Genomic DNA, 24,428 nt, shown 5'->3' on the forward strand with positions numbered 1-24,428 from the left:
GGAATTATAATAATAATATTCAAATCAAAGATCAATAAAATAATGTTTGTATAATATATATAAAAACTGAGTTACATTAATGTGTATAATTTTTTTTTATCCAATATTAGTATCTTCTAACTTTTTCGTTTATGAAAATGTATTCCCTTACATTAGCTTTAATTTGTATATGTATAGCGTAATGTAATATCTATACATATTATTATATTATTTAAATTATTTATTAAAAATGTATTGAACATGAGCATGGTGTTGAATAATGATTGTTATAAAATAAAAACATTTAAAAGATGCCGTTTACATTTTAGCTATAAAATATTCCGTCTATTTACAAATCTTTTTTTTTTTTTTATTAAGTAGTTAAAGACATTATCTTTTAACTATTATTATTTTAAATTTCATTATTATTATTATTTTTTATTTTTTAGGATAATTTATTGAAAATAAATATAATTATTTATATATATATATATAACGACTATTAAAAATAATTTTTATAATATACTTTTACCATGGGCATTCTTGATCAAATGTCCTTTAAAAATAAAAATTCAACATTATAAATTAACCGCCAAATTAAAATATATAATAATCAATGTAATGATAAGTATTTTATATAAACTTTATTTACTATAACTTTTATATGATAATTTCTTTTTCAATATAAATAATAATTCGAATTAGAACTGTATATTTCAACAAAATGAATAAATTGAAGAACCCATAAGTAATCGTGTTAAAAAGATTATATTACTAACATTATTATTATACTGACTATTGATGTCAATCGTTATAGATATATCTTAATCGGTTTCTTACAAATTAAATGCATTTCCCTCTCTACGTAATATAACAACATTATTATAAATTTCCAGAGCTTCAGTATTATCTAAGTGTATAAACTTCATTATTCCACTTTCTTATAATAAAAGTAAAAAACAAATTTTTAATCATTTTATTTTAAATGTATTATTATATATCATTAAAGCTTATACTCACAATTTCTTTAAATCTCCCAATAATCATTTTTACTTTTGAAAATTTTATTAAATATTGTTTTAATTTTAAATATCTAAAATATTAAGTAATAACAAATTAATTGATTATAAAAATATACTTATTCTATTTAATTTAATACTCAAACTTACTCTATTATCAATAAAAAAAATCACAATCAAAAACTTAGTAAAAGTAAATTAAAAATTTGTTTGTTTTTACAAAATATATATAATGATTTGGCTAACAAAATAATTTCATTGACAAAATCTTTTCTCTCGTACGCCTTTACTTACTATGTTTCTGTTTCCTTTTATATGTATACAAGATTTTTTTTAATATTTTCTCTCGTTTCTCCCCGTATATTGTCTTCCCATAATTCTTTATACACTCTTTCAATATTTTATTTCTTTGTGCGACTTCAAAATTGCACACAGAGTTTAGGATACTGATGAAGTTATTTAATCGTTACCATCCTCATTTAAATGTGTACGTTTGACACGTTATCGTAGGCATATTCTATTGCGTGAGTTATAGTTCCTTTAATTTTTTTTTTTACATTTTAAAACACTATATTTTAAGTTTACTTTAAAGTTAATATGTTTTCTTTTAACTTCCTCATGAAAAATGCGTCACATGTTTTTCTAACTATAATATTATTAAACTGTTTACAAAAAGTCAACATAAAAACTATTACTAAATAGATAACAATTGCAACTCAATTATTTTTAAAAATGCCATGGAATTTGTTTGGTGACGACCAATTTGATTTTTAAAAATTCAAAAACTCATTCTAAATTTGTTTTTCTTTAAAATTATCTATTTAGCTTTTGTTTACTATTCCTAGTATTTTTCAACAACCCATGCGAATTGTTCCCCATATTTATCAAAAATTCAATTCAATTTGACGCGTCAATTTAAGTAATAATGCCACTATATTTTAATGTTCCTTAAACTTTTATTTTTTACATAAAAAATAACCAAAAATTTTATTTCTGACATCATATTGTTTGCCATAACACTTTTTCTAAACAATACACACTGACAATTTTTAATAAACCATTTATATTTGATTTACAATGTATTTTAAAAAAAAATTATTAATTATAAATAGTTCTTTAAAGATATTAATTATTTCTCTAAACATTTATATAATAAATATTAACAAATACACTTTTTAATCTATCAATAATATATATATATTTTTTTATTATAATAAGCGTATTTAGTTATTATGTATTATTCTTATATCATAAAATGTTAAATGATATTTATTTTTTTGTATTACTTGTCTTACTGAATATATATTATTATAATATATATTTTCCTTTTTTTATGTAATTCCTCTCGAGATATAGTAAGTGTAAATTTATTAATTTTGTAAAAGCATTTTTGACAAAAAAAAAATTGTTTCTTCATATTAAATTGTTAAGGTATTATAAATATATAAATTATTTATTGTATCTATAATTATTTTTTTAGTTGTGTATTACTATATCTATCTATAAAACTAATTTTCTTTTCAAACATTTTTAAAGAATATTCTTTTATTATTAACCAAGAACTATTAATATGAAAAGGAGGGACATTATTTCTTTGCCTGTGAATCTACTACTTTCTTAAGTGTTTTATCTATTTTTTTTGTACAAAAATTTGTAATATATTAGACACGTCATGTAATATAGAGCACTTTTACTAAAGTTTCTTTATGATAAGAAGAGGAAATACTTTAATATAGGTTGTTGCATTAACTCATTCTATGTGTTGAACTATATTTCTTTCTAAGACCAAATGTGAATAGTTTTGTTGGTGATTCGTGTACATTATTTGTTTTTCAATATGTATATTGTATCAAAGTTATGTCAATTTTATTTTTTTACTTTATATTATTAGATAATTTAATATTTTTTTTATATATTTTTAAAAAATTTTTAGAAATAATTTTTTTTATTTTTCGAGACATTATATTCTAGATATATAACAGTATTCTTTATCCTATTTTATATGTATTATCTATGTGGATAGGTAGTTCTTGTTATCTAGGCATTTTTGAGATTTATCAGTTGTGGGCACGAGTTTAGTGAGTGTTATACATGGTTTAACTATGTTTGTCGGCCTCTGGCAGTTAATTTTTGTAAAGTCATCAAATCGTGCAGTATCGATTATTTTGAGTGGGCTGTCACAAAGATGCATCCCAAGTGCGGGCCAGTCGTTCTCGCTGTGTCAATCTATTGATTTAGGAGCTCTAACTTTAAACGGAGCTTTATATGTGTTATACATTGTAACATAGTATTTATTCGTTACATAGTGATACACTGTGAAATTGTGCCAAGTTATTTAAAGTTTTTTTTTTCAGGTCTCTCTTGTCAGCTTGTGCGTGACATACTGTACTATTGCTGTATTAGACGCCCTAAAGTGGTCATATCTCTTTTGTGGCTGTTTGTTCCAAATTTTTTTGATTTATAATAATATTTATATATTTCGCTTATTTATAATTGAATATTAGTTAGTACCTAAAATAACAAACATGTCAGCAGAAGGAGATCTCAATGTTGATGGACTTATCACAAGACTTCTCGAAGGTACTTTTTTATTTTTTTTTTAATTAAAAATACATATAAACTTTTAATTTTATTATAGTCAGAGGATCAAGACCTGGTAAAACTGTTACAATGTCAGAACAAGAAATTAAGGCCCTTTGCTTTAAATCTAGAGAGATCTTTTTATCACAGCCAATACTGTTGGAGCTTGAAGCACCTTTAAAAATTTGTGGTGATATCCACGGGCAATATAATGATTTACTTCGTCTTTTTGAATATGGAGGTTTTCCACCAGAAGCTAATTACTTATTTCTTGGAGATTATGTTGATCGTGGAAAGCAAAGTTTGGAAACTATTTGTCTTCTTTTGGCTTATAAAATAAAATATCCAGAAAATTTCTTTTTACTCAGAGGTAATTTTTATATATATTTTATCAAATAATATGTATATAATTCTATTTTAAGGTAATCATGAATGTGCTTCTATCAATCGTATTTACGGATTCTATGACGAATGCAAAAGGAGATTTTCAATAAAACTTTGGAAAACATTCACGGATTGTTTCAATTGTTTACCAATCGCTGCCTTGATTGATGAGAAGATCTTCTGCTGTCATGGAGGATTATCTCCAGATTTACAAAATATGGAACAAATAAGACGAATAATGCGTCCTACTGACGTACCAGATACCGGCTTATTGTGTGATCTATTGTGGTCTGATCCAGATAAAGATGTTTCCGGATGGGGAGAGAATGATCGTGGTGTATCATTTACATTTGGTGCCGATATTGTAGCTAAATTTCTAGGACGCCATGATTTAGATTTATGTGTCAGGGCTCATCAAGTAAGTTTTTTTTTTATTCAAGAAAAAAAAAAGAAAAATATTTAATTTTATTTATATTATTATATTTTACATCACTACTTGTCATATGTATTGTTTTAGGTAGTTGAAGATGGATATGAATTCTTTGCCAAGCGTCAGCTTGTTACACTTTTCTCAGCTCCAAATTATTGTGGAGAATTCGACAACGCCGGAGGAATGATGACTGTTGATGAAACACTTATGTGCTCATTCCAAGTATGTTTATTATATTTTTATATTATTTATTTTTTATTATAGATTTTGAAACCATCAGAAAAAAAGGGCAAATATCAGTATTCTGGGATGAACAGCGGAAGACAAGTGCAGTCACCTCAGCGCGGAAGCGCTGCACCAGCGGGTCAAAAGAAGAAATAAAGATGATTGCCGCTCTGTGAATATGAGAATGCATATTTTATATATAAAATTTAACCTCTTTATTCTAAGCACATTGTCGTATTTTGATATAAAAATGTTTAACTATGTGAATAATGATTGTTATCCTATACTAGATTATGATATTACAGTTTGTCAATTTCTATGCATGATATTAATAATGTGAAATGGGTATGGAAAATATTAAGGTAGGCACATTTAGTTTACCTAATTATCCTTATCTCTATTCTACAAATCTATATATTCGGTACTTTTTTGTGTATCTATTTTGAAATATTAATGTATCTTACTTAGTTTCCTTCATCTTAGTATACATATTATGGGAAGTTGGAATATATGTTTATATTTTTAGAATTTCAAAAGTACACATTTTTTTGTTGGTTAAAAGTTTTAGAGCAATATCTAAATACTTTATTTTTATAGTACTAACTAAAATCCTATAAATGCATGTTTTTACTATTACACTTGTAAATTTTGTTTTACAAACATATACAAATATTTATTGTATCCAAAATTTGAAATAAAGAAATAACTTTTGCGTTTTTTTTTATAAGCATTTTGATTATATTTTTTCAAATTTGTACCGTTGAATAAATTTTGTATTTACAATCTAATTTTAGACAAAATGTCGTTATGATACTTGGTTTTACAATAAAATTTCTGGTAATTTTATTGTTTTCAAAAGAAATACTGAATTTGATAATATTATAAACAGCGAAATTTTAACAAAAAAGCAATTTTATATATCTCTTTATATATACATATATATATATATATAAATATTTTTTTTAATTAATAAAAATCTAAGAAATTTTTTCTTTATAATAAAAATGTTTTAAAATATAAAAATTTTTTAATGATATTTTTAAAATACAAATGAATTTTTTTATTGTATCTAGGTATTTGTTATCTTTTAATAATGATAATTAAATCTTGGAAGTATATTTAAATTAAAATTATTAATTTTTTACAATTTATGTCAAATATTTAATTACAATTTTTTTAAATATCATAATATTTGATTATAAATAATTTAAGCATCAATTTAATACTTTATTTTTTAATGTATTCTTAAGATTCATATCTCTTAATTAACAACATTATAAAAGCATTTTATTAAAAATATTATATTTCAATATAACATTTATTTATTAAAATTTTAAAATAATTATTATAACTTCCTTAAAGAAAATGGTTTTTAATTTGTCAAGTAGAAATATTTTCTATATAACGTAATAATAAGTATAAATTAATATCACTTTTTAAAAAATAATTTAAAATAACAAGCCATAAAATTTATTTAGTAAATAATCTTTAATAAAAAATAATTTTAATACATTTTAAAAATTTTAACTGTCTTTATAGTATTGTTAAAAACAAAATTGTTACACTATAATATAACTTAACTCTAAATATTACATTTTTTTTTAAATAAATAGAATTTTTATTTCTATGATTTTTGAAGAAAAATTAATTTTTACCAAATACAACATTGTATGAATAATAATTTTACTATATATAACTAATTTTTTCATATTAACTTTATTTTTATTAAATGTGAAAAAAAAAACTAGAATATGGCCAATAGAAATAAGAGAAAAATATTTTGTCAGAATGATAAAAAAAATTTCATGTAACTATTAATAAAAGCTTATAAAATAAATTAATGGAAACAAATAAACAACAAAATCTCTAACAAATATTTATTAATTATTGTACAAACAAGTTTAAGCATTAGTTAAATCTTCATCTTTAGTTGATATCATATGCTCTTCTCCGCCATATTTATCAAAGATTTGCTTCATTCTATCTTTTTTCTCCTTTTCATATTCTTTTCTCATTATTTCAACTTTAGTAGGATCTGCTAAAGCATTTATATCTATACCTTTTGTTCGAGCATTCCATGCAAATAATTGAGCCTCATTTGCATCAATGACTTCTCCTGTATATCTGACAAAATTCTCACCAGCAAAGTTACCTTTGCTCATTTCATCTTTACCTTCATTAGGATTCTCTCTCATTGATCTTGATTTTGGATCATAATATGGAGCATTTTCACTGAGATTATATAAATATTTAGCTGTATCTTCTCGAATACGTAAATTTCTAACTGTAATTCTAGTTCTGGAATCCATGTCAACTGAACTACTTGGAGCACTACAATCGTCTTCGTCATTATCCTCATTTCCATCTATTTCACCGTTTTCAATTTTTTCTTTTTTCATCAATTCCTCTGTTTTTTCTAACTCTTCATATTGTTGTATAACTTCACTTTGCATAGATGGATCAAATCCATTCCATCTATCACGTTTTGCATCAAATGACATATAATTTACATCCTGTTGAATAAATTCATCTTCCGCAATTTTTTCACTTGTATATTTAGCTCCAATTTTCCTTGGTCTTTCAAAACAATCTTTCTTTTTATGTGTCATAGCGCCACAATTTTCACAAGCACCTTTTCTATATTTCTTAGCTTTAACACCAGTTGTCCCACGATTATACCATTCATTAATTCCAATATCCTGTTTTTGACGTTCCGGATGAGGCCTTTGATGCTAAAAAAATTTTTTATTTAAATTATCTTTATAATAAAATGTTACCTGTAATGTGGGACCATCTGTGCTGATATACCAAGGAGTTTGACTAATAAATGCAGGAATATGAGGATTAATATCCCTTCCTGAAACAATATCAACCATAGCTGGAATTTGTCCAGCTTTGCGTTGTTCTTCCAAATCTTTTGCTTTCTTAAAATCTTTCTTAGCATGTGGTTCTTCATCCTGATCATTACCATCAAGAACACGTTTCATTAATTTAGAAGCTGTTACATGTTGAGTATATATAGCCATTATGAATTAATTATAAAGTTTATAATAAAAATATTGTATTTGTTTATTGTCAAAACGACATACCAAATTACGTCAATTATCGTTTTAAAAGTTTTAATGCTTTAAATCAAAGTATGAATAAATACTTTATAATAAAGAATTAGAAAAATTCCAATTTTTAAAAGTTTTTTAAGTTATTGAAAATTTATAAACTAATAATTATTTATTGATTTAATTTAAAAAAAAAAAACTCTAACAAGATACACATTATTATATATAATTTTTTTTTTGTATATTTTAGTTTGAGATGTTACAAACTTTTTATACAGTGGATTATTTTTTATCTAGCAATTTAGCTGTATGTAGAGAAAAAGGTTGTATGGGAAGAATATATTTAATTTTAATGGAATGGTCAATGCATGGAATACCATGGTTAATTATATCAACAACATTATGTTTATTTAAAAAGTTTTTGTTTGACAAAAATTCACAATATTACAATTTTCCATACGTTCTTCTGTTAGGAATACTGATTGATTTAATAATTGTTGGAATAATTAAAATGATATTTAGACGTAGAAGACCAAATTATAATGAAGAATCTGATCAGTATTATGATGCACCAATAGCTGATAAATATTCATTTCCATCTGGACATACTTCGAGAGCTTCAATGTTAGCTGTTTTATACTTTATTGTTTTTAAACCAATTAATTTAGTTTTTAGTATGTTTATAATGATGTTTCCAATATTTCTTGGAATATCTAGAGTAATGATGGGACGCCATTTTGTCTCTGATATCATAGGAGGTTTTATTCTTGGAATAATTGAGGCAGACATTGTTGTAAATATTGGTGATTGGTGGGTAACATTATTAAAAGAATTTTTTCAAGAATTAGGAATAAATGTATTTTAATTTATAATAAATGATATTTATTTATTTTTTTAATTTTCTAGTATTGAGAATTCTATATTTTTAAATTAAGTAAAATCAAATACCATTTTTTAATTTTCATTATATTAATGTGAATGTCCTGAATTCAAAAATGATGGAAAAATTGCTCCAATAATTAATAAAATAAGTTCTTTTGTAGAAAATTGTGGTGAGTTTGAAGAATGACTATGACCTGGTGTCATTGATGAAACCACAATAAGTTCACCAGTCCCCTTTTTATTAGCTTGTAATTCTGGTAAAACATGGACTGTAGCAACATACAGAAAAGTACCCGCAGAAAATAACATTAAAATTCCTGTTGTAGAGGAATAATTTAAACTTTCGGAACTAACAAATAATAATATTTGATATGTTATTACAGCAGTTATAGGTGCTGCTAATGAAAATATCATTAAATGTTTTTTGATTCGAAATTTTTCTAAACCTTCTAACATTAGAAATGATACTAAACCAAAAGCTGCTGGAGCTTTATGTAACATAATTGCAAAAAAAATTATAAATTGAATGTCATTTTTTGGTGATGCAGCTGCAGATCCTAATGCAATACCATCAGCTGCAGCATGGACAACTAAACCAACAGTTGCTGTAATCTTATTTCTTGATAATGATGAATTAACAGTTGAAGCAAAATGAGTTATATGATCAACTACAAGCATAAATATAAAACCAATAATTAATGATAAACCAATTTCTTGTGAATGAGAATTTTTATGTCTATGAGAAATTTTTTTTTCATAATTTCTATCTTCATTTAATGAAATTTCCTGGTGAAATATTTCACGTTTTTTTACTGCATGCATATTAATATCATTAATATTTTTTTCTTTTTTTAATAATTTTGTATCGTTTAATGTATTTACATATATATTAGCATGTTCTACAATAAAAAAGAAAAATTTTAAAATTGAATAAAAAATTTACCTTCTGGAAATGAGTATAAAGCTACAATTCCTTCAGGTATAATAACGCTTAAAGCTGTTCCTATTAATAAACCTGCTCCAAATATTGAAAGAAGTTTTACTTTGTTCTAAATAAAAATAAACTACTTTAATTTATGAATAAAAATAATTTACTTCATTTAAAGTGAATGCAAGGGGTATCAGACCTGCCACGTAGCTTCCAATAAACATTGAACATGAAAAAACCAATAAAATTGTTTCCCCTTCCAACATGACTAATTATTCAATAATTTTCTTATTATATTTTTTGAATTAAAATTTGTAATTTTTTTTTTCTTTACAAACATATAAATAAATTATTAATAGCAAATTATTCTAGAACATATCATAGAAAAATAAATTTTTAACTATACAAATCTAAAATAAAATTTTTTTTATAATAGTTTAATCATTTTAAAAATATTTTTAAACACGTTTTCTAATAATATGTTTGAGGTATCCATCATATTTTATATTTTAAATAGTAATAATTATTTATTAATTAAAAAAATTTTTACTAAAAAAAAGATAATTAGAATTAAAAAAAAATATATTTTTTCATTGTAACATGTACTTTTATATCATACGTAAAAAGACATCATTTACAAATATATTATTAATAAAATTGAATCATATAAAATTTTATATCTGTATATAAAATATATTGAAACAAAAAATATATATTTTTAAGTATAACATATTACTAAATCAGAGAATATCAAAAAGTGTACAATAAATATTATTAATATTTTAAATGTTAATCAAGCATTTAATTATAAGATATTTAAAAAAATATTTTTTTTAAGTATATTATTCTGAATTGTTAAAATTAAACTAAAATGTCAACATAAAGAAACCTTTTTCCACTCTGTCTACTGCAAGATAAAAAATAATATTTATAAATTTTTTTAATTAAAGTATGCTTTTCAGTTCATTTCAACAATATTTAAAAATTTCTAGAAAGAATTTTATTCGTTTTTGTAATAACTCCTCAAAAAATGGTTTAAATAATTTAAATAAAAATACAGAAAGTGCTGTTAGTGAAAAGAAAATTCCTTTATCATTTGAATTAGATGGTAAAATTGTAATTCCTGATAATAATTATAATATTACATCTGGTATTCAGAACTTACTTACAAGGAAATTACATCTTGAATTGGGGAATCCTATTAATTTAATGAAACAAAGAATTATAAATTTTATGCATAAAGAATACAGAAAACCTGGTAATCGTTCTCCAACATTTACTGTATGTGAAAATGAACCTAGAATTGTTAGTGTCTTTGAAAATTTTGATTCATTATTAATACCACAAGATCATGTTAGTAGAAGAAATTCTGATACATATTATATAAATAATAATTATTGTTTAAGAGCTCATACAAGTGCACATCAATTTGAAATAATAAAACGTGGTTTAAATAATTTTCTAGTCATTGGTGATGTTTATAGAAGGGATGAAATTGATAAAACACATTATCCATGTTTTCACCAGGTATTTAATTTAATTTTTTAATTTTTTAATTTATTTTTATTAGATGGAAGGTGTTAGAATATATGAACCAGACGAATTATATGGAGATAAAGAAGGTCCAAATAAATTTAATTTTTTTGAAAATGGAGAAAGAACTAATCAGAAACAGGAATGTCATACAATTGATGCTACAAAAATACTTGAATTTCGTTTAAAAAATACATTAGAAAATATATGTCGTATGTTATTTGGAAATGGGGCAGAAATACGTTGGGTAGAAGCATATTTTCCTTTTACACATCCCTCCTATGAATTAGAAGTTTTTTATGAAGGAAAATGGCTTGAAGTTCTTGGATGTGGTATAATTGAACAAAAGTTATTACAAAATGCTGGATGTGGAAATAAAGTTGGATGGGCTTTTGGATTAGGATTAGAACGATTAGCTATGATTCTGTATAAAATCCCTGATATACGTTTATTTTGGTCAAAAGATACAGGATTTTTGTCACAATTTAAAGGAGTAAAACCAGAAGATAATATAATATATAAACCTATATCATCTCATCCCCAATTATATATGGATATATCTTTTTGGTTACCTGAAAATATTTCAACAAATGATATGACATCAAATTTTTATGATATTATTCGTTCTGTTGGTGGTGATATCATTGAACAAGTATCATTAATGGATGAATTTTTTAATAAAAATATAGGAAAAACATCACAGTGTTATCGAATTACTTACAGAAGTAATGAGAAAAGTTTAACTAAAGAGGAAGTAAATAATATACATACAAATATTGGTAATAATCTTATTAATCAATTTAATGTTGTTATTAGATAGTTAAATTTTTTTTTGTTTATTGTCTTTAATTTTTACTGAAAATAAAAAAAAAAATCTTACATTTAAAATTATTTGTCCATATTTATAGCTAATTTTTATGCTTTTAAAACGTGGACAATCTTAAATAGTATCACAATTCCACATTTACATCTTATATGGTCATGTTTAATATTAAAATCAGTAAAATATTTAAACAAAATAATTGTTAAATATATTTATTTTTCTATTTGTATGTTTTACCTAGTGTTATTGTATGATAATGTCAATGTTTAAAAATTGTAAAAAAAAATTATTTTCCTTGAAAAATTAAATTTTTTAAGAAAAATATTGACAAAATAAAATAAGATGTGATTATTTCAAATTTTGGTAAATTGGAGATATGATCACATAAAATATTTTAGAAAAAGAAGAAAGTGAGTGAAGTAAGAAAGACGTTGTCTCAAATCAACATTTTCCATTGCAACTTAGAGCTGGTTAATATTTCTGTTCTAATGTTAAATTTATTGGCCAGAATAAAATGTATTAAGGAAATGAAATAACTATTTAGCGGAAATTAGACATGTAGATTAAATGGCATCTTTTATAATAGGTGAATAATGGGTATGATTAATTTTACAATGCCATTTTTTTTTTTTGTAATTTTTACAAGATATTATAAAAACATTTTTAATGTAAAGAAATATATAATTGTTATATAATATAAAATGTCTTTGTTATATATTTGTTTATAATATTGTGATGTTTAGAAAATATTTTTGTTATTCTCAAGGAAGTCGTTTTTAATATTTTAAAGTTAATGCTTAGATAAAATGATGACAGTTATTAAAAGAGAATTACATGTTTACTTGAAATTGTCAACGATATACTTTTTTTTTACTTTAATAAATAATTTTTATTATTAAAAAAATTTTTTTTTAATTAAATTTATTAAGAAAAATCAATTTGCCATTTATTTAGTATTATATTTTATTATTCTATATATTTTTAATGTGTCATCATAGAAGTTTCTTCTTAAATTATTTATTATTTAGTTAATTTTTAATTAATAATATATATATATTTTTTTTTATTCTTAAATATTTTGATACAATTAAATGATTATTAAAATAAGAACAACATTTAATTTTTAAATAGTCAAAATATTTTTATTATTACAAAGTAACTTTTAGATCATATTACTTTTATATTTATTTTATATTTATATTAACGTTTTGTTAAACTGTATCTTTATTTCCTTCCATCAACCACTTGAATATTTTTGCCTTTTCTTTCAAAAAAAAATATTATGTATATAACTTTTAACTATTTTCAAGGAGAAGTTTTATCTAATATTTTTATTTTAAATAAAATATAATTTTATGCTAACAATAATTTTTTATTTGTAATAACTTGTAATTTTAGTGGCTTAAAAATGTACAAAGGCTATTATTATATATATATAAGAATATAAAATATTTTACTATAAAAAAAAGTTACTGAACCATTTATTTAAAGTTTATTTTACTTTTAAAAAAAAAACTTTATATATTAAATGAATATAATACTGTTCAAATTATTATAATTATCTATTTAACTTAATTAAATTTATTATACGCTATTATATTTTATTTATAAAAAAAATATTTTAAATGATTATTTCAAAGAAATATTATTTCAACATTTTAAAAGTTATCAAATTTCTACTTTGGCTTAGTTTACATATGGTCAACAAAATAAATTAGATATCTCTAAATATCAAAGTCTATCCATAATACTTTTATAAATTTTGTCTTTAAAGATTGCTTATTTTTTAAATTTTATTTTTTCATCTTGTGTTTAGCAAATAATATTTATCGAATAAACTAATATTAAGGTATTTTTTTTAAAACAACTGATATGTTACTAAACATTTAAAAAAAATTGTTTGACAATATTAAATTAAATTTTTACTGAAACAAAAAGTTTCAATATATTGATGTGTAATAAAATTAATTTAACAAAATATTATTTTATGTAGTTTAATATTTAAAAATTTTAATAGTAAAACTACTAGAAAATTAATTTTTATAAATCTTATATGACTTTATACTTTTAATGGTATTTTTAAAAATTGATAAGCATTTCTTATAATAATATTTTAATTTTATTTATAGAACATCATTTACACTTGAAAAATTTTTGTTTCTTATCATTTGACGTTTATATCATATTATGAATTATTTTTTTTTATGTTAAATAATCATGGTATAGAATCTAAATTGACATTTTAATATTGTTTATTATTCAATTTACATATACATATATTATTTTTAATCTTACTTTTTAGAACCAATCATTTGTACTTACAATGATTCGCCTTCTTTGTAAGGCAAAAAATATATTTACACTTTTTCTTACATTTTGGCTTATGGCTATAATATTTTTTGCTTACAATAATTCTTATAAATCATTAGATAATGCATTTATAGGTATATCAGAAAATCCAAAATTTAATAATATAATTCAACATAATAACAATGATAAGAATAAAACAATTAAAATTGACAAAATTGAAATAACTGAAAGTAACATTCTATCATTATCATCATATGGTAATATTATTAAATTTGAAAATAAAAAAATTATACCAGAAAATGTTGAGATATATGATAACAGAACCTTTTTAAAATGGAATTTATTTGACATTAATAGTTATCTTGAAAAAGGACATATAAAAGAAGGAGAAGATAAATATAAAGCAAACAAATTTAATCAAGAAGCAAGTGATAATACTAAATATAATAGAGATATACCAGATACTAGAGAAGGAGAATGTAAATTATTGAAGTATGATATAAATTTACTAGAAGCTACATCAATAGTAATAACATTTCATAATGAGGCAAGAAGTACATTAATGAGAACAATAATATCGATACTTAGAAGGACACCAGAAAATTTATTAAAAGAAATTATTCTTGTTGATGATTATTCAGATGATCAAAGTGTAGGAAAAGATTTAATAGGTTTAGAAAAAGTTATTCTTATTAGAAATACAAAAAGAGAAGGATTAATAAGAAGTAGAGTAAAAGGAGCTTCAATATCTACTGCAAAAATATTAACTTTTCTTGACTCACATGTAGAATGTAATGTTAAATGGATAGAACCATTATTATCAAGAATTCGTGATAATTCATATGCTGTTGTTGCACCAGTAATTGATGTAATTAATATGGATACATTTAATTATATTGCAGCTAGCGCCGATTTAAGAGGAGGTTTTGAATGGAATTTAGTTTTTAAATGGGAATATTTAGAAAGTAATGCTAGAGAAGAACGAAGAAGAAATATGACAGCACCAGTTAAAAGTCCTGTTATGGCAGGAGGACTTTTTGCTATAAGAAAAGATTGGTTTGAAAAACTTGGAACATATGATCTTGGAATGGATGTTTGGGGTGGTGAAAATATTGAAATGAGTTTTAGAGTATGGCAATGTGGTGGATCATTAGAAATTGTTCCTTGTTCACGAGTTGGGCATGTTTTTAGAAAACAACATCCTTATACATTTCCAGGTGGTAGTGGTAATGTTTTTCAAAGAAATACAAAACGTGCAGCTGCCGTATGGATGGATGATTATATAGAATTTTATCTTCAAAAAGTTCCTTCAGCTAGATATATTAAAACAGGAGATATTAGTGAACGTTTAAAATATAGAGAACAATTAAAGTGTAAAAATTTTGATTGGTATTTAAAAAATGTATATCCAGAATTAAAAATTCCTAAAAGTTTAGTTAATGAACATTATACTTTTAGAATAAATACACATTGTTTAGATTCACTTGGTGAAACAAAAGAAGGATCTTTACCTGGTATATATCCTTGTCATAAAGATGGTGGAAATCAAGAATGGATATTCAATATTCAATCAAATAAAATTTCTAATGTTGGAAATTCATTATGTCTTGAAATCAATTCAGATGGAAATCTTTATCATAGTAAATGCAATTCATCAATAAATCGGTGGCAATTTATTAAAACTAATGGTTTGATTAAACAAAAAAATTCTTGTATTACATTAGTTGAAAATATAGAAACTGAAAGTGATGTAGGCGCTTCATTTATTCGTGCTTTACCGTGTAATAAAGATGATCCAAAACAAAAATGGAGTATAGAAAAAATTAAATAGTTTATTTTTTGAATTTTAAGCTTTATTGTGCCTTGCCAATCTTCCTAATATATTAGTAAAGATAACAAAAATATATAATTTTATTAAAAAAAATAATAAAAATATAAAAAAAGATATGTTTTTTTAATGCTAAAGCTTATTAAGCTTAAAATTTTTCTAAATAATTTTAATTTTATTAATTGATTGTGTATTAATTTTTTGAAGTTTTTCATTTTCTTCTTTTAAATCATGTTTTGATATCTCAGCTACTTTATTAATAATAATGTAGGCAAATGTTGATCCAACAATCATTCCTGTTAAAACATCAGACCAATGATGCCAATGTTCAGTTATCCGAGAATAAGAAATCACTGAAGCATATGACATTATAATAAATTGTATTAAATAAACAAAAAATTTTAAATTTATAAATTTGTAAAGCCGAACATGTAAGTAAATCTAAAAAAAAAATTATACACTAAGTAAAAAATCTTACAGTTAAAAATGTTGCAACAAAAAATGAATATGATGCATGACCAGAAAAAAATGACATTTCAGTAATTTTGATTAAATTTACATCAGTTCCTAAACATTTAAATGATTTAATATAATCAAATTCCGATTTACAAGTATCATATCCAACATTAGGTTTACACACTTCCATAAAAAAAGGTCTTTTTCTTCCAATAAATATTTTTGTAATTTTTGTAAATATCATATTTGATGTATTACCAACAGTAAACCATCCAAAAAAAAAGTAAAAATTTACCAAACAATTTGGTACATATTGACCAAATAATGTATATGTTTTATATCGGGCATCTCTTTTTATTCTTCTTATTAAAGAATGACATATTTCAGTAAAACTTATTATTATTAATGTTATAAAAGATCCAATTATAAACAAATAAGTTGATGAATATGATTCTTCCGTAAAAGGATATCTTATTGTTAAGTCATTACAAAAAAACCCTGTTTTTGTTGGTTGAATAAATATTGAAATGAACCAATATATTGATAACAATATCAATAATAAAATTATATCTATTAAAATATTTCTTAATAAAATTTTAACCACCATTAATTATTATTTATTTAATAAATTTTTTATTTCTATAAATTTTTTATAGAAATTTTATATTCAAAATTAAAAAAATTGGCTATAAAATGTTAACGAAAATATGCAATTTTTACTATAAAAATCCAAAAAATTAAAAACATTTTTTATCAATTTCAACATGAATAATTTATTAATTAAATAAAATATACTAATCTATGTTAACTAATTTTTTTTATTGTCATATAACCAAAAGTTTTTTAAAAAATAAATAAAAATATCAAAACTTGTTTGATTTTGTAAATATTAATATTTATTTGTTTAGTTTAGATAAAAAAAACATTTATTTCATTAAATTTTACTAAAATAGTTATATAATTTAAGAAAAATAAAATAAAATTATATAATTAAACTTTTGTTAAGTAAATTAATTCCAATTAAATAATAATTTTTACTAGTACAAATATATCTTTTGAATTAAATACATAACAATTTAACAATTTTAAATTAAACTTTAGACATCTTCCCAACAAATATTTTAATAATCTTAAATATCATTATTAAATGATTATAAAAATAATTAGGACTTTTGAAGTTGTGGCCAATGAAAATTAGAACCAAGTTCAAGCAATAATTTAAAAATAGAAACGACTTCCATGTTTTAAGAATATTTTAAAAAAATTTTGGGATATATAAATTGAGGTTAATTTCATATTTCTTACCTCCCTCATATTTGAAGCATAATAAAAAAGACGATTCAAGAAAAATTAGATAAAATAATCACAACCAATGTTAAAGAAACCATAGAAATTCAAAACTTTATGTTTTGGACTTTTTTACATTTTTTATATATAATTTACACTAGAAAGTTTTTCTTAACTTCTAAGATTCTCATTTATTTCAACTTCTTTTATCTTTGTACCAAATTTTATCTTAAACTAACTTTATATAACCACTCTGTAGCAGATCATAATCTTTTACTCCTTGCTACAATACCTGTATAAAAAAGTAATATTCAAAAAAAAAACCAATTGCACTTTTTTGTCATCAGTGCAGTTTTTTTCTATCTTAGAAAAATTTATTAAAAATTAAAAAAATTGAAAAAAAAGTTTCACTATTCATTTCTTGTCTATATATATATATATATACTAAAAATTACTTTGATATGATAAAATAGATAAATTTTACTACAAATTATAATTATGTTAGAAATAATTAAAAAAGAAAAACAATTTGGTGGTATCTGTACATAAAAAAAAAGATGTTCCTACATTTCTTTTAAAGAATACTACATCTTTTTTTCTTTAAAGGAGCTGGTGGTTCTAAAGCTGCAATAATTGATTCATCAAAGACATTTTTTAATCCTTTCTATAAAAAAATATATATTTAAACAATTTTATCAACAAAAAAAACGTACCTGTGTTAAAGCTGAACATTCAACATACTTAACAGCCCTCAATTCTTTAGCAAGTTTTTCTCCCATTTCAGCAGAAATTGGTTTTTGTTTATTTTTAGCCAATTTTTCTAATACATTTGGATCATCACGAAGATCCACTTGTGTACCAACTAAAAGAAAAGGTGTTCGAGCACAATGATGAGTAATCTCTGGTACCCACTAAAAGTATTTTTTTATTATATTAAATCAAATTTTTCTTACTTTTTCTTTAATATTTTCAAAAGATGCTGGTGTTATAACTGAGAAGCAAACTAAGAAAACGTCTGTCTGGGGATAAGATAATGGACGAAGTCTATCATAATCCTCTTGTCCAGCCGTATCAAAAAGTCCTAGCGTATACGGCTCCCCACCAATCATAACAGTTACGGCATAATTATCAAATACTGTTGGAACATATTCAGACGGAAATTTATTTGTTGTGTAAGAAATCAGTAGACAAGTTTTACCAACAGCACCATCGCCCACAACAACACATTTAATAGTTTGCATTTCTATAAAATATTAATTTTTACAAATAAATTAAAAAAAGTACTAAGAAAAACTTAGTAGAGAAATATATTGAATAAAAAAGATGATAGACAAAAAAAAGTCGTTACAATCTTTGTACAACAAGGGTACACGCAATACAATAAATGACGATCTACATTACACTACTATATAAAGAGACGAAAAATATATTTGTCATCAATATATAAATATAAATACATATATATATATATTTTATATTTAATACAAGAACAAAAAATAAGAAAAAAAAAAACTTTGTTATTTCTTTTTTTTTTAAATACATAAGATTAATAAAAAGAATATTTAAAATATATCTGCCATCAATAATTATAAGAGATATAGATACAAATTTAAGTGCTAACGAATGTTGAGTTTTCTATCTAAAGGTCAAAAGAAAAATGTAGAAGTACAGGAAAATGTGTTTAGTTGAAATAGAGTGTGGTGCATTATTATAAACAGTCGTCGATGAGACGACGATTGTCGTTGCAGTTCATTCAGGAAGATGTACTAACGACACCAGCTAAAACATTTTTAAATATTTGTTAAAACTTTGTCAATAATATTATCTCTTTTACTTAAAAATTATTAATTTACATTATTTATTTTATATTACTGTAATGTAATATTGATAAACAATAAATATAGTATAACAATTAATATTCCTCTAAAAATTTGAATCTCTTTTAGGTGGTGGAATTCTGATTGACTTAGCTTTTTGAGTAAGATTTCTAAGTTTAACAGAACTTTTCAAAAAAAATTCAGTAATCTTTCGGGCAATACGTGTATCAGCAACATGAATTGTTTCATCATCAACATAAAAATCTAAATCCAATGTTGTATCATCAATATCATTTTTATCATTGCTAGGAGCTGTTTCTTTTCCAAGTTCACTAACAATCATTTTAAAACTTAGAAGTTTGGTGATAAATTCTTCATGTTTATCATCTCCCATTTCTAAAAATCCTGCTAATTTTTTTGTTGAAATAGATGTGTATAATTTCAAGTAACTACGAAGAATTGGAAGCCAAATTTGTCCCTTCAAGCCTTGCATAAATGCATTACATTGACGCATAAGAGCTTGTCTAGAAACACTAGTACCTTCATAGGCAACGGTTGTTGGTGAAATAAATTTAGGTGCACCAGCTAGAAAACAACTTTGATATTCTTCTACTTCACCATTTATCATTCTTAGACAAACGTCACCATATTTCTCAGTAATTATTTGTTGAATACTTTCTTCAATTTTTTGAGGATGTAATGCTAAACAGATGCATAACAAAGAAATCATTTGATCATGAGTTTTAACAATCTACAAAAAAAAAAATAAAATAAAGTCAAAAATATCAAAATATTTCTACTTACAAAATCAAGAGGATTATACTTGCGTTGAACATTAGAGTTGTTAAATTTATAGATGTTAGTTGCTTTTTGAATATAAAGAAGACAATTAACAAATATTTTAGTTGCTTCACCATAATTTCTCATCATCATATGGGAAAATGCTACATAGTAATGTAAATTTACATAGCAATTTGTAACCATATTGTATAAACCTTTTGGATCCATCTCTAAATATTCAACTGTTTGGAGAGCTTGATGATAATCACTTAACAAAACTTGAATTTTAAGAAGACCAATTAACGAGAAATATCCTAACTTAAAATAAAGATCACTTTTTCCAAAGTTGTCAGCAAAATCATCTGGATTCTCACCTTCACGTATAGCTTTTAATTGTTCATTTATTTGTGATTTTGAAATCAGGGAATATAAAATATTAAGGACTGGATATACATTCCAACATGTTTGATTGCTTTCAATTTCTTCTAAATCACGGTTTTCGTCTGGAGTTCTATGAGAAGGGTTAGCTTTATAACCACAATACATAACAAATTGATGTATAAATTCTTCAATAATGTCCCAAATCCAGGAATCAGGAAGAATGAACTCAGCAGGTTTGCCATCAGGAGTATTTAATATACAAGAAAACAAATCTTGGTAATTCATAAAAGAATCATATCTAGCGCAAAGAGGTATTCCTCTAGAAGATGTTTTAATAAGAACATCCCTATAATACAATTCTCTATAAAGAATATTAAAGACACATCCAGAATCATCAATAATGTTTTCTATAACACTAGGTTCAGGCCATGTTTTATCTGGATAGTATTTTTCAGTCATTTCAGAAAGACCTTGTTCATACATAACTTGCATCTCCAAAACATTTTTTTCATCAAATAATTTTTTTAAATATGTGATATATTGAATAAATTCATTTGGTGTATCTATAATAAAATATATAAATAAAAATCATAAATAAACTTACCAACATTTTCAAAATGTTTCTTACCATCACCAGTAGACTTTTCAGCAGAATTTTTAGATGACATACTGGCAACTGAGAGTCAAAATATTGATAGTATTTTCTAAAAAAAAAGTACAATATTTAATGTTAGAAAAATGTAATCCAAATCTAAAAATTATTCAATTTTCTAATAAAAAATTTGGCGTTTCTCACAATGACGTTTCTAAAAGACGCCGCGTCGATCTTTTTTTTTGGAATGACATGTACATAAGGTTATTTTTTTTAAGATTTTGACATGATAAAATATATATCTATATTATTGTTAGATATATGAATGTTGAATTATACATTGAAGAATAAGTCTTTTATTAGAATCTTTAAATATATTATTTTGGACAATTATTTTTCAATTTTAAATATTTTTTCAAATGTAAAAAAGAAAGAAAATTTATTGACATAAACATTCATTAGTAATTTAAAAAAAAATTTTAGTTTTAAAAATATTCAAAAAACTATTTATAATAAAAATAATTTAAAATTTATTCAAAATTCATTTGTATTTTGAATTATTTCAAATAAAGTAAAAAAAAAGTAAAATATTTATATGTTAAATATTGAGTAAAAAAAAATTTTTTTTTTCTTGTTTATTTATAAAGAAAATTAAATAAAATATTTTATAAAAAATTATATTATATAAATGTTGTTTATTTTATTTTTATTATTTTCTATGTTTTTATATCATTAACTATTCAATCAATTGTTATTATAGGTATCGCATTTTTTTTAATTATAAAAATTATATTTTTCTATAGTAATTAAATTTTATTGGATAACATTACAATTTTAAAAAATACTTTTTCTAATTTTATATATTTAATATGATAACTATTAATTAGAATTTACTTTTATTAGTTTATATAATTTTAAATAAATAATTTTGTTGAAAGATGAAATAATATAATAATTCGTTGTATATTGATATGCTTTAAAAATTTATCTATAAGAAAACAATATATATATATTAATTTCTATTATAATAAAAAAATATTTTAAAATATAATATTTATTAAGTTAGAAGAAAAATTTAATGTCAATATTATTACCATATATTTTTTTGACAAAATATTGTAATCAAACATTATAAAAATGGTTAATGGGTAATAATATTAGTAGAAGTATTTTATAAAAAAAATAATTTAAGAAACATATTAAAATATATTTTTTTATTTATCAATTTGATTTCAACATTAATTTATATAAATGATCATACATTGGCAAAACTTTTTGTAAATTATTTTTTGTTTCTTGTGATAACTTTTTATATTTCAAAATGTATTCATTTTTCAACTCACTACTTGGTTGTATTTTAGAAAAAACAATTTGTGAATCAATTAAATGTTGAACTTTTCCTCCTATGTCGTAAATAAAACTTAGAGATTCAACCGATAATAAATTTATTTTTTGCTGTAAATCTGAATAAAGTTTTTTAAATTTCGATTGAAATACTGGAGAGGCACTTTTAATGGTTTCTGTTAATTCTTCAACATTTTTATATTTTCTTTTTTCTGATTCAATTTTATGAAGAATATCAAGTTCATGTATCGACAAATTATTTCTAAATTCTTGCATTTCTCTGGGAAAAGCTACTAAAAAAAGAATTAATATTAAAGTATTTAGTACAAAAATAAATACTTACCTTTAAAATCATAAACTATTTGATCATATGTCTTTTCTTTACTCCATCCAAATACATTATTTAATGAAATTATAATATTAATAAGGCAAAGAATTATAGAAATTTTTAAAAACATTAATAATCTAATTTAATATAAAATTATGTAGTCTTATGCTTTAAATATTAAACAACATTTATGTAAACAAGAAACGCTTAACATTTTTAATTTTTATAATTAATCAAACTAGATATCAATAAATTTTTTTTTTTATATTAAATAACATTTATTTACACAAATATAGTAAATTAAATCATATATTATATTATATTGAGACAATACAGTAACTGTACTTTCATTTTTCAAAAATTATTAAAATACGCACATATATATAAATATTGTTTTTTTATTAGAAAGATTTTATTATTAACTAAATGTTTTTTTTTAATGGTAATAAATTATTGCATATAAACTTGTGTTTTAATTTTAACAATAATAAAAAATTAAAAATCAAATTTATTTTAAGTATAATTTAAAGGTACAACTAATATGATATATTTTTTTTATTGAAAATGAATTGTCATAATTAACTTGATGTTTGTAGTGAATTTTTCTTTAATAAATTTGTAATAGAACTTAAAATGACAGTTTAATGACAATGATAGTAACTTATTTTTAAGTATTTTAAAATGCAATAAATTATCATTTAACTTATAAAAAATAAGATTTTATAACTATTAATAATAATTATCTTAAATTTTATTTTATATAATGTTATAAAATCTTATGGTTACTTTTAACAGAAACAACATAACGTTTATATCATAATTTACACGATAATTAGGAAAAAAAGGTACATTTATGTTATATATAAACATAAAAAAATGCAAAATGCAGAATAATGTAATCTCAATTTCTAAAGTTATTAATTTCTAATCTTCTTATAGTATATTTCAATTTTTCAAATTTTTTGTATATTATTTAGAAAATTCTAAATATGCAACAGGAATGATAAATATGATTAACAGAAATCTAAAAAAATATAATTTTTAAAACATTATTTATATTATTTAATATATTTTATTTAAATGAAAATAAATTTTCTTTATATGTTAAAAATAATAAAAAGATATTTCTATTGAAACATTAATAGTTTTAATGTCATTATTTAAAATATTTTCATAATAATAATTTCCAAATCATTGTTTTCTAATTAAAAATCATATTTTTATCTAAATGCTAACAATTCATAAAAAAAAGTAAAATATATAATTAGTCTTCATCTTGAGATAAAATTGTTACAATTGTTCTCAAAATTCTTTGATATAAAAATCTAGTCTAAAAATACTGTGAATTAAGTGTAATATTTTATAAAAAAGTTGTTATATTAGAGTTCTTTATGATAATTGTTATAAATGTTGTTTAACTAAAATTTTTTGTTGCTAAAATGAATTGTAGAACTGTCATCTTATTA

The 24,428-nt window shown here is 22.3% G+C and overlaps 10 protein-coding genes across 10 annotated transcripts; 4 read left to right on the forward strand and 6 right to left on the reverse strand.

Annotated features, from left to right (window-relative positions):
- Nucleotides 1-3,523: 3,523 nt before the first annotated feature.
- SRAE_0000017400 (Serine/threonine-protein phosphatase PP1-beta catalytic subunit) lies at nt 3,524-4,773 on the forward strand (the record flags this gene model as incomplete). The annotated part of the gene is made up of 5 exons (XM_024646028.1): nt 3,524-3,578; nt 3,637-3,948; nt 4,001-4,380; nt 4,480-4,614; nt 4,657-4,773. The coding sequence occupies 5 exons, from the start codon at nt 3,524-3,526 to the stop codon at nt 4,771-4,773; spliced, it is 999 nt and encodes a 332-aa protein (XP_024500253.1).
- A 1,745-nt stretch (nt 4,774-6,518) lies between these two features.
- On the reverse strand, nt 6,519-7,016 carry SRAE_0000017500 (Pre-mRNA-splicing factor SLU7; the record flags this gene model as incomplete). Its single annotated transcript, XM_024646031.1, has 1 exon — nt 6,519-7,016. The coding sequence occupies one exon, from the start codon at nt 7,014-7,016 to the stop codon at nt 6,519-6,521; it is 498 nt and encodes a 165-aa protein (XP_024500254.1).
- Nucleotides 7,017-7,929: 913 nt separating this feature from the next.
- SRAE_0000017600 (AT30094p) lies at nt 7,930-8,585 on the forward strand (the record flags this gene model as incomplete). The annotated part of the gene is made up of 4 exons (XM_024646032.1): nt 7,930-8,304; nt 8,342-8,347; nt 8,455-8,529; nt 8,580-8,585. 4 exons carry the CDS (start codon nt 7,930-7,932, stop codon nt 8,583-8,585), a joined length of 462 nt encoding a protein of 153 aa, XP_024500255.1.
- A 57-nt stretch (nt 8,586-8,642) lies between these two features.
- On the reverse strand, nt 8,643-9,749 carry SRAE_0000017700 (Zinc transporter ZIP9; the record flags this gene model as incomplete). Its single annotated transcript, XM_024646033.1, has 3 exons — nt 8,643-9,454; nt 9,499-9,604; nt 9,651-9,749. The coding sequence occupies 3 exons, from the start codon at nt 9,747-9,749 to the stop codon at nt 8,643-8,645; spliced, it is 1,017 nt and encodes a 338-aa protein (XP_024500256.1).
- Nucleotides 9,750-10,716: 967 nt separating this feature from the next.
- SRAE_0000017800 (Phenylalanine--tRNA ligase, mitochondrial) lies at nt 10,717-11,836 on the forward strand (the record flags this gene model as incomplete). The annotated part of the gene is made up of 4 exons (XM_024646034.1): nt 10,717-10,788; nt 10,832-10,836; nt 10,890-11,010; nt 11,054-11,836. 4 exons carry the CDS (start codon nt 10,717-10,719, stop codon nt 11,834-11,836), a joined length of 981 nt encoding a protein of 326 aa, XP_024500257.1.
- Nucleotides 11,837-14,222: 2,386 nt separating this feature from the next.
- On the forward strand, nt 14,223-15,980 carry SRAE_0000017900 (Polypeptide N-acetylgalactosaminyltransferase 14; the record flags this gene model as incomplete). The annotated part of the gene is made up of 1 exon (XM_024646035.1): nt 14,223-15,980. The coding sequence occupies one exon, from the start codon at nt 14,223-14,225 to the stop codon at nt 15,978-15,980; it is 1,758 nt and encodes a 585-aa protein (XP_024500258.1).
- Nucleotides 15,981-16,136: 156 nt separating this feature from the next.
- On the reverse strand, nt 16,137-16,512 carry SRAE_0000018000 (Phosphatidic acid phosphatase type 2/haloperoxidase domain-containing protein; the record flags this gene model as incomplete). The annotated part of the gene is made up of 2 exons (XM_024646036.1): nt 16,137-16,418; nt 16,456-16,512. 2 exons carry the CDS (start codon nt 16,510-16,512, stop codon nt 16,137-16,139), a joined length of 339 nt encoding a protein of 112 aa, XP_024500259.1.
- A 1,782-nt stretch (nt 16,513-18,294) lies between these two features.
- On the reverse strand, nt 18,295-18,961 carry SRAE_0000018100 (Cdc42l protein; the record flags this gene model as incomplete). The annotated part of the gene is made up of 3 exons (XM_024646037.1): nt 18,295-18,384; nt 18,434-18,631; nt 18,674-18,961. The coding sequence occupies 3 exons, from the start codon at nt 18,959-18,961 to the stop codon at nt 18,295-18,297; spliced, it is 576 nt and encodes a 191-aa protein (XP_024500260.1).
- Nucleotides 18,962-19,643: 682 nt separating this feature from the next.
- Nucleotides 19,644-21,366, reverse strand: SRAE_0000018200 (Eukaryotic translation initiation factor 3 subunit L; the record flags this gene model as incomplete). The annotated part of the gene is made up of 3 exons (XM_024646038.1): nt 19,644-20,288; nt 20,342-21,261; nt 21,303-21,366. The coding sequence occupies 3 exons, from the start codon at nt 21,364-21,366 to the stop codon at nt 19,644-19,646; spliced, it is 1,629 nt and encodes a 542-aa protein (XP_024500261.1).
- Nucleotides 21,367-22,511: 1,145 nt separating this feature from the next.
- On the reverse strand, nt 22,512-23,092 carry SRAE_0000018300 (Nematode fatty acid retinoid binding family-containing protein; the record flags this gene model as incomplete). Its single annotated transcript, XM_024646039.1, has 2 exons — nt 22,512-22,927; nt 22,978-23,092. The coding sequence occupies 2 exons, from the start codon at nt 23,090-23,092 to the stop codon at nt 22,512-22,514; spliced, it is 531 nt and encodes a 176-aa protein (XP_024500262.1).
- Nucleotides 23,093-24,428: the final 1,336 nt, after the last annotated feature.

This window comes from Strongyloides ratti, scaffold srae_scaffold0000001 (genome assembly GCF_001040885.1).
Source record: "Strongyloides ratti genome assembly S_ratti_ED321, scaffold srae_scaffold0000001".
Classification (NCBI taxonomy): domain Eukaryota; kingdom Metazoa; phylum Nematoda; class Chromadorea; order Rhabditida; family Strongyloididae; genus Strongyloides; species Strongyloides ratti.